Genomic DNA, 9,655 nt, shown 5'->3' on the forward strand with positions numbered 1-9,655 from the left:
CGCTCACGATCTCTATGGTTCCGCTGAAGGCCACTGTGGGCCTGCAGGTTCGGGGCAGGGCTTCTAAGACCGCTACATTGGCCTCCCGGAAGCCAAGGGCGCCAAGGCCACGACTTGGCGTCGTTAGTTTTGTACCTTAACACAGTCTCACCGTAGACTTCGCAGAGTCTTATCTACATTCAACTGAATACAACGTATTTGATGTATTGTTTGAAAAGGGCACAAACTCTTTCGTAGCACTATCAGTTCAGCTACAGACAGACAATATGGTGGATATGTTCTTGAGGAAGAGCTCCCCTGCCAGCGTGAACTGTTGAAACTGTATGAAGTACATCAGCGCAGTTAAGGACCACGTCTTCTACGCTCTTGAACAATAGAAGAGCCAAATCTCCGGCTTGCTGAATATCTGGAGCGGCGTGCAGCCCTTCGTCCTCATGGATCCGAATCTATGTGTGTCACCTGCCGTTCTACACATGAGGTAATTTCGTTGTTCCTCTCCATTTTACTTCCTGGCTTCCGCTCCGATCATGCAACTTCAACATAGTGGTTCCCTACTTCCAAAGGTCTCGCTGTACGGTCGCTGGTGGATGCCTGATGGCCAGCCACACGCTTCGTGGTGTATAGGTTGCACTGACGACGGGATGTCAGCTACTTCACTTTGCTGAACTCCCCCTCGACGTCGACGGCGCTCAACCAAATCTGGCATTCCTTCGAATGTTCTGCCGAGCTCTCCTCGGATGCAAATGCCGAAAACCGTCACATCTACGTGAAGTTCCAAGACCAGAAACAATGTGTGGGGTGGATAAATGGCACGAAGAAATGCGTCTTCTGCATCCGGGGTATATATATATATTTGGTATCTGTAGACGTCCTGTAATACACAGCAAAATTCTCACGGGCCCCAGCGTTTCTCTCGTCCATCTATCGTTCTCACACGTCCTGTAATGACGCCTCAGGGGCCTACATCAACGAAGATAAGCAAAACTAAACATCACCCGCCAAGCAAAAATGCTCGGAAGTGTGAAATTGCTCAGGGATAAGAGCACAGCTCGCCACACAAAGAACAGCAAGGGCTGCACTCGAAATGCTAAGTACACAATATAACGTTCAGCGCTTGCAGTACAAAACTTCAGGCGTTTCGGCGAAGGCTGCATAACGAGGTTCCCATTAGCCCCTCAAAATAGTAGTTAACATAAAGCGTGTGAGATTCAACAGCCTATACAGTCACTGATTTCCGATGGCTCGAAGGCCCTCTGGCGAAAATCTCACGAAAACATGTTTCCAATGCCGCAGCATCCTTGCCACGGCCTTGTCTACTGCCTTCTTGATTTCCTTCTGTTGGCGTTGCTGTTGTTGGTTCCTTGCTGTTTGAGGTCTCCCCGCTGCACTACTGCAGCTGGGCTTCCTGTGAAGCTCTGCTGGAGCCCCCTGGCATGGCAAAGAAGAAGTCGCAGAATCCACAGCATCCTGCTGCAGCTTTTCCCTGATTGTCTCAAAGTGGGGGCTTTTTAGTTCTACTATTTCAGGACTCAACAAACAAGCAGCAGCAGCTTCAAGAGCCCGCAACTCTGGAAGGCATGCCTTCTCAGCAGCCTCCTCAGATACGCCACAACTACTGTGAACGATTCGAGGAGTAGCTGCAGCGACTTTATTGCTATTTGGAGGAAAGGCATGAACATGCGCAGCAGCAGGAACCGAATTGGTAACATCGCGAATTGGTTGCTCGCCACTAGCAGTAGCCACAGCACGTGCCGCAGCAGGTGTCATGTCTCCTGCAGTAGCAGCACCTGTTGTCTCATCCTGCAGTGCCTCTTTTGGGAGCTGCTCATTATCGGCTGCATCACCCTGCAAGCCGTTGGCCCCGGAAGCGCCAGCCTCGGTAGCTGGTGTACCAAGTGGCCCCTCCACAACACCCAACGAACCTTCGGCTGCATTCAACTCGCAGTTTCGTTGCTGCTTCTCCTCTGGTTGCCCCTGCGGATGCTTTGAACGAAGGCTTGGGGCTATCTGAGTGTCCCCAGTGTGGTTATGTACATCGCCAGTTCCCTCATCCTCTACAAACTGCTCGGAACGTGGAGTTTTTGGGAAAGCTGGCTGGCAAATCTTTGACGTGCCTGCATACGGCGATGGCTCGTACAATATCATTGAGGCGGCAAGCTGTTTATCAACCCTCACAAAGCCGCTTCGCTTCAGGCGCGTTTCTAGCACCTGTAAGTGCACTCCCGGAGGCAGCTGCTGCAGCCCGAAGACTCTCAAGGAAGGGCACCTCTGCAGTAGTTGTTCAACAGTCCTCGAGCTAACACCGCATACCTCACTGGTACCTGCTGCTGGTGATGCTACCTTTGGACTTGGTGACTGAGCTACCTCTCGACTTCCCGCGTGAGAATTCTCCGAATCCTTCTCCTCCACAGAGGAGACAATGGCACCAAGAAAAAGAAACAACAAAGGAGAACCGCCCGCTCCAGCAAGCGCGCTTCCTCTCGCCACAGGTGAGCCTTCGCCTCCTGTTGTCAGGCGCATCAGGGCCTCAACAGTGACTCTCCCCGCAACTGCCAAGCACAATAGATCCGGCAACATCTCTCTGCTTCCTATATCGGAAACTGTGAATGGAAAAGAGAGCGACGTACTGATAGGCGGCCCCGCAGTTGATGGCTCTTCCTCTGTGTCGCTGGCGCTTCTGTTCTCACTGCCTTCTTCGCTGTGGGAATCGCGTGGGCACATACCCGTGCCGCCCACTGATTGCTCATGACTTCCCCGGTGCTTCTCCGTCACACCTCCCGCCACCTTCTCGAATCCCTCATAGCGACGTAATTGCCCAATGGCTAGATGTTGCAAATGGCAGACGACAGGCGCAGTAGCCCCAGCATGAAAAGGTAGTGGTACTGGTCCATCCACACTTAGAACTTCCAACTGAGGTACGTGAGACTTTAAGAAGCGTTGTAGTAAACCTCCATCCACTCCTCTATAGCTGCGGCCCCTTATACCGCCCGTTCTGGGGCTCTGCATCTTCAGATCGGTCCCTGCTAACGATTCTTTTTCTGTAGCGTCGCCGCGTCGATGCTGCTGCTGCCCCTTCAGGCATTTCTGGAGCCCGCTGTGTGCGTCAGTGAGATACAACTTCCTTAGCGAAGGCAAAAACAGGCCTCTTGCACGCTGGCAGAAAAGACGCACAGTGCCCCCGTACTGATGGAGCTGTGGCAGCGAAAGCAAAGGCCTCGAACCAGACCTCTCTCGGAAACCGAAGGGTTCCTTTTCCCGCGCGCAAGCAGTTGCTGCACCAACGTCGGCGGGGTCTGCTCCATCTACACCATTTGCGGCAGTAGCGGCCTCAGTACCAGGGGCTTCAGCAGCAGCAACGCCCGCTGGCACTTCAGGAAAATCGCCAACCTGGGAAGGCACCACAGGGGGAAGGGCATCATGAAGTGACCCTGAATGGGAGCGCACAGGAACTGCTGCTTGTCCCTTGATTCGATGTATATACAGCTGGCGAATGGTACCGCTACAGCACTCCAGAAAGACCAACAGAGACTTAATATTCGCTGTCGTTTGCTGCAGCAGCAACTGCTGCACCGACGGGCAAACTAACAAAGGCAGCAGCATGCTGCAGCGCTTGAGGTGCATGCGTCTGACGTAGGGCAATACTTTAACTTCAGTCTGGAACAATTGATCCCTGCAACTGCGGCTTGCCAGGGACAAGTAGCGGGCCTCAGCTTTCTCTGCCCCTGGTAACGCTGTGGCTTCCTCTCCTCTCTCCTCCACTCCTGGTGCTGCTTCTTTCACCTCACGCTTTCTATCGTGTGTCTTTGCTTCCTCAGACGCCGTGTCCACTGCTGCTCCAGTGTGAGTGTGGAGGCCGTACACGTGGCCTTCAATAGCGTTGCAAACATACAGAGACCTGAGAGCACGGCTCTGCACGGGCTGCTGCTGGTGTTGATGCTGCTGCTCCTGGTTGTTCATGGGAACCGCAAGACGACCAATGATGTCTACGAACTGCTTCAGCTCATCTGGCTGACAAACAAATGCCGCTAAGGTCGTTGGGCGGGCTGCAACTGCTGCAGCAAAGCAACGAAGAGCGCCTCCTCTGATTCCTGCTGTAGCGGCGTTCCTGTCTGCACTTGTCAACCCCAGCTGCTCTGTCTGCTGCTGCCTCTGCTGCATGAGCGAGAGTGTATTGTCTAGTGTGGGCCTGTTCTCGAGGGAATGGACCGGGGTATCGTCAAAAATCTCAAAGATATTTCCCTTTGCTAACTTGTAATGCCACTCCCACTGAAGGGCCTCGGTCTCCTGGGGTGTCTGATGAATGCCCTCCTCTGCAGAGACAGTACCCTGATTTCTCCAATGCTCCCCTTTGTCCACTTCTTGCCAGGGCCAGGGCTCTGCATCAGCAGATTCACCATGGCTCTCTACCAGGGAACCATGGCTGCTCTCAGAACTTCTGCTTCTGCAGCTGCTGCAAGTGCTGAAGCCACTTAAGTTATTACCCACGCTTGCTGTAAGCATACGCGAAAACGCAGATCCGATGAGCGGCCTATTCAAAACCAGCACCTCCAGACAGTGCAAGTGCAGCAAATGCTGCTCTTGCTGCTGTTCTTGCTGCTGCTCCTGCTCCCGCGGCTGCTGCGGTATGCCTTCTTGTAGGGGACAAATACACGAAGAGTCGGCAAGAAGCCCCAGGATACGACGCTGCACCTTGGCCACTTGGCTGCTCCCCCAGTCCGTAAGGAGCAGATCAGGGGCCTGAGCTAGCAACTCAAGGACAGGGGCACCTAAACATAAATACTGCAGCGTCTGCTGACTTCTAATGAGGACTTCAAGCAGGGCGAACGCTGCAAGCAGCATAGCCTCCACTTCTTCCGCATGTACTAGTGCCGCTGCTGCAGAAGTGCTCCCCGTGAGTGCTGCTCCTGCAGAAGAACCCCGTGAAGGACTAGACTGTTCATCTATTTCACAGAACCCCTCGCTTTCATTCGCTTCATCGCCAAAAGGTTGATCGACGCGAGGCGGCAGCAGTGGAGCGCCAACCTCATCAGGGCTCTGCCTCAGCAGCAACAAACGCTTCCGGACTTGCAGCTGCATTTTGGCGGCACGTGAATTCTCATGTTGCATTTCTTTATCTAGCGAAGCTGAAGCACCCTCGCGAAACCATGGACTACGCGGCTGATCGCCTGATGCCTTCGGTTCTGTAGTTGCTGCAATTGTTACCCCGACTGCTTCTGGCGACGGTGCGCTCTTGTGGGGGACCAAAGCAAGGATCTGCGCAAGATGCTGCCGAGCAGTGACACAAACGGCCTCCCACATTTCTTCAGTGCGGATGTCCCCAGCAGCTTCCAACCCTAGAAGACTGCTTTGCTCGCTGAGCTGCAGAAGAGCAGCAAGGTTACGCAGTAGCGGCAGGTTCCCTGATACCTTCTTCGGAAGCTGTGCAGGGACAAGAGACGCTGCAACACCCTCAGAGTCAGACACAAGCTTATGGTCGTGGTGCTGTTCTTCCTCAGCACGACCGGCTGCTGCCCCCATTTCTTCTCCCTCTGCTGCAGCGTTCCCCGTTGGTGTGCTCTCTGCTGCTGCGCTCTTCGGCACTCCTGCTTCTCCTCCTGCTTCATTCGGTGCGACTGCCTCACTGCCAACAGCAGCCCCTTGCAAATCGTTTTGTTGCAACGAGCCCTCCCCTACCAAATGCTCCTTTTGAGTTGTACCCCTCTGCGATGTCGTGGATTGACTAAGGGAAGAGACAGGGAGGCTTAAAGCCTTACTGGCTTTGCTCAGAAGACGCTTCGCCCCCTGCAACGCCCGCTGCGCCCCGTCAGCACCCACACCAGCTCCGGCTGCTATTCCCCCAACCCCAGATGCCAATGCCGATCCCCGCAAACTGCCTTTGCTAGACGCCTTGCGACGAAAGGAGCCCCAAAAAGAAAACTTCTTTCCATAGGGTTCTGTTGGGCTTGGTGGGGAGGACTTGGATGCGTGTAACTCAGGAACAGGTGCAACATCCCCAATTCCTGCAACAGCAGAGACAGTTACGCGTATTGGTGACTGTCTCATATCTGCAATATTATTTTGTTCTTCCTCCTGCACTTGTTGCTGCTGATTCACTAGTTCTTCCAACTGCGTTTGTTGCTGCAGCACAACTGGTTGTGTCTCTACGTTTGAGAGGCCTAGGCGGCGCTCTTGTCTCTCAACGGCTTCCAGCTGCTGCCTACGGAGACACCGAAGCGCACAGCGGCGTTGGTGTCTCTCTGCGCTGTTGACAGCTGCAATGGGCAACTCAACAACAAGCCACAATGTCCTAATGCCACTGTTATTTCGCTGCTGCTCGTGCTGCTCATGCTGCTTCTGCTGCTCCCGTAAACAGTGCTGCTGCCGCTGCAACCGCAGCAGAGTCAGCAGCAACGTTTGTATGTACGTTCGTGTTCCTGCCGCATCCACAGATGATTTTTCAGCTGGGTGCTCTTCCTGTTTCTTTTCTTGTTGCTGCTGTGTGGGCTGAACTTGCCGCTGCTCCTGACGTTTCTGCTGCATCATCAATTCTTCGTCTGCTGTGGCAAGAAACCTCACCAAACCCCGAAATTGCCCCAAGTCGGAACTTGCTGCAGCTGTCGCAGCACCCTCGTTGCCGCCTGCTTCCAGGTCTACCTTTGCCGGCCAATGCTCTCGAGCTGCAGTTGCTACAGCACTCTCGTTGCCACCTCTTGCCCAGTCAACCCTTGCTAAGCTGTGTTCTGGTACGACTGCTAATCTTGCTGCCCCAGCGTTGCGATTAGATGAGTCACGCGGTGCTAGGTAGAGCAGACCCTCCTGCTCCAGCGCCACCAAGTCTGCAACCGCTCCAATACTCCACGAAACGTTCAACGGAGAGGGACCCAATCGGGAAGCCAAGCGCTGCAACAAATTCTGCTGGTACCGTTGCTGCTCTTTGCTGTCAGCATCATGCTGAACTGAAGACACACCGCCAGACTGGCCTTGCTGCAATTCTTGATCTACAACCGCTGCAGACCTTTCCGCTGCTTGCTGCTGTGGCAGCAACAACTGATCCTGTTGCTTGTCATTACTCTCCTCCGGAAGCTTCTCTTCCATAGGCTGTTTCCCTTCATGCAGTCTTTGATCGTCTTGCTGCAGCTTTTGCAGGTCTTGCTGCAGTTGTTCATCTTGCACCTCCTGTTGCGGATGCTGCTCTTCTTCCGGACCATCTTGTTGTCCCCGCAGCTGCTTTTCGCCTTCCTCCACCTCCTTCTCCAGCTGCTGCACTTCCTCCTCCAGTTGCTGCTCGTGCTGCTGCAGCTGCTGCTCCTCTTCCTGGAGTTGTTGATCGGTTTGCTGTGGTTCTACCGAGTTACCTCCAACATCCTGACGCTGTTCTCCCTGCCGTTCCTCCTCTGGCTGAAGTTGCACTTCCTGCTGCACAGCTGGCGGCCCACCTTCTTGGTCAGCTTGCTGGTCCTCCTGAGGCGGCTGCTCCTGCTGTTGCTGTTCCTCGCCTTGCTGCTGCTCCATTTGGGGCTGCTCATCTCCCCCCAGCAGCTCCTTCTGCTGCTGTTCTTCGGCGGCTGACGCTGCTGGGGGCTTCGACACTTCCTCAGGGTCTCCCTCTGAGTGCACAATAGGTTGTGGCTCCTGCTGTTGTTGCTCCTGTGTGTCTTGAGGCTCCTCAGACTGTTGTTGCTGTTGCCCTTCTTGCTGCTTCTGCACCTGTCGCTCCGTTGGTACTGTTTCCGTGGCTTCGTGCTCCTGCTCCTGCGTGTGCTGCGGTTGCTGCTGCTCCTCACGCGCCCCAGGTGCTATTTGTTGGTCCTGCTGGCTTGTTTGCTGCTGCTGCTGTTGAACCTGTTCCTGCTGATCCTGCATCTTGCTTTCGTTCTGTAAGCGCTGTAGATTATCTGACTCCTTTTCTGTTTCGCACCTCTCGGGTTGTTGCTGTTGCCCTTGCTGGAGTTGCTCAGTGGGAACCTTTTGCTGCGCCTCTTGGGTCTGCCCCTGCTCTTGTTCGCGCTGTTGCTCCTTCGGCTCCTGCTTGGAGGCAGCTTTCTGTTGGTGCTCTCCAGGCTGCTCCTGCGGATCAGACCACTGCTGCTGTTCAGACCGCTGTTCTTCGGGCCGCTGGTGGTCTTCAGACTGCTGCTGCTGCTGTTGCTGCTGCTTCGGCTCCTGCTCGGAAACAGCCTTTTGTTGCTGCTGTCCCTGCGAATCAGGCCGTTGCCGCTGTTGAGGTTGCTGCTCTTCAGGCCGCTGCTGTTCTTCAGCCTGCTGCCGTTGCAGCTGTGCACTTTGCTGCTGTTGCTGCTGTTCGCGTTGCGGCTGCTGCGACTGCCCTTCAGCCTCCGGCTGCGTCTCTTTCAGTGGCTCTCGCTGCTGCTTTCCAGCCTCCTCGAGCTCCTGCTGTTTCTGCCGTTGTTCGTTCGGTTGCTGCTGTGGCTGCTGCTGCTCCCGCACTGGCTTTTCCGGGCCAGGCGTCTGCTGTTGCTGCCCATTCCGAGAAACTTCTGACCCGTGTACTGGTTGCCGCTGCTGCGGCTGCGCCTGTGGCTGCGCCTGCGCCTGCTCCTGCCGCGCTTGATTACCTTTACTCCCAGTACTCCCTCTCTCTGGCGCAGCTTGTACACTTTTCTGTTCATGCGGCTGCTGCTGCTGCTGCGCTTCCTCTGGAAGGGATTGATGGGTCATCTGATCAGGAATGTCACGCGCCTGAGGACCTCTCTCCCCGGCGGCGTCTGTGGAACCCTCCATACTGGCGAACTGACTGCCTGGCGCCAAAGGCCCCTCCTTGCTAAGAATTGTACGGGGCTCGAGACAAAAAAAAAACAACACCAATCCCAGATGAGCAGAGCCGGAAGTTGCACCGGCACCTATTGCTGCCCACTGTCGCCGGCGCTTTTGCAACGTCTGGTTTGTGTGCCCGTTCAATAATCAATCAAAACACTAGGCCATAGCATTCATTTGCAGCAAACGCTGCTATTCCTGCTGCAGCTGTCGACGTCGCTGCTGCTGAATGCCGCTGTTGCTGCCGCTGTCTAGCTGCCGTCTCTGTGCGGCCCGAAAGCAATGCTTCTAAAGTGTAATATGTGTAGAAAGGCCAATGTTAAAAGTGTATCGGGGGAAAAACTGGAAAATAAGGGGGAAAACATTGTCAAGTGTGCGCCTGGTACTCTCGCTGTACGGCTACTAGCCACGGCCTAGACTCGACAGAGGATTGGAGGAGTCTCCCCTGCTGTTTTAAAGCCGTCTCGATGTTAATACGCCTCTAACAGAAACCTGAATTCCAATGCAACCTCATCTTCACCGTACTCAAGGTCAAGGACCCCACATCGAAACGCAGCACACGAAGACAGGCACTGGGGCAGGGCGGTCCAGGTCCCCAGACCAGTGGGCCTGTGGTGCACCTTGCTTTTTGTGGCGCCGTCCAACTGCAATTATAGAAGTGCTTTGAAAAACTTGCTCAAAGGCTTACTTTAATATGTTTGTGATTTGTGGCTTCGGTCTGCAAGACGCAGGTGAGCAGCTTCAGACCTTGCCGCATCGAAGGAGACCTCCATCGAACACCGTAGGAAGAGAAATGAGAATGCATTTATCCCAAAAGTGCATTTAAGTGAAATTTTAATATGAATTTGAAATGTAGTTGAGTGAAAGAGCGAAAGAACGGTGCAACGATGCAGCCACCGAA

At 54.4% G+C, this 9,655-nt stretch overlaps 1 protein-coding gene across 1 annotated transcript; it reads right to left on the reverse strand.

Moving 5' to 3' along the window:
- Positions 1 to 1,224: 1,224 nt before the first annotated feature.
- Positions 1,225 to 8,721, reverse strand: ETH_00028420 (uncharacterized protein; the record flags this gene model as incomplete). The annotated part of the gene is made up of 1 exon (XM_013377117.1): positions 1,225 to 8,721. The coding sequence occupies one exon, from the start codon at positions 8,719 to 8,721 to the stop codon at positions 1,225 to 1,227; it is 7,497 nt and encodes a 2,498-aa protein (XP_013232571.1).
- Positions 8,722 to 9,655: the final 934 nt, after the last annotated feature.

This window comes from Eimeria tenella, genomic scaffold (assembly GCF_000499545.2).
Source record: "Eimeria tenella Houghton genomic scaffold, Eth_scaff46, whole genome shotgun sequence".
NCBI lineage: Eukaryota > Apicomplexa > Conoidasida > Eucoccidiorida > Eimeriidae > Eimeria > Eimeria tenella.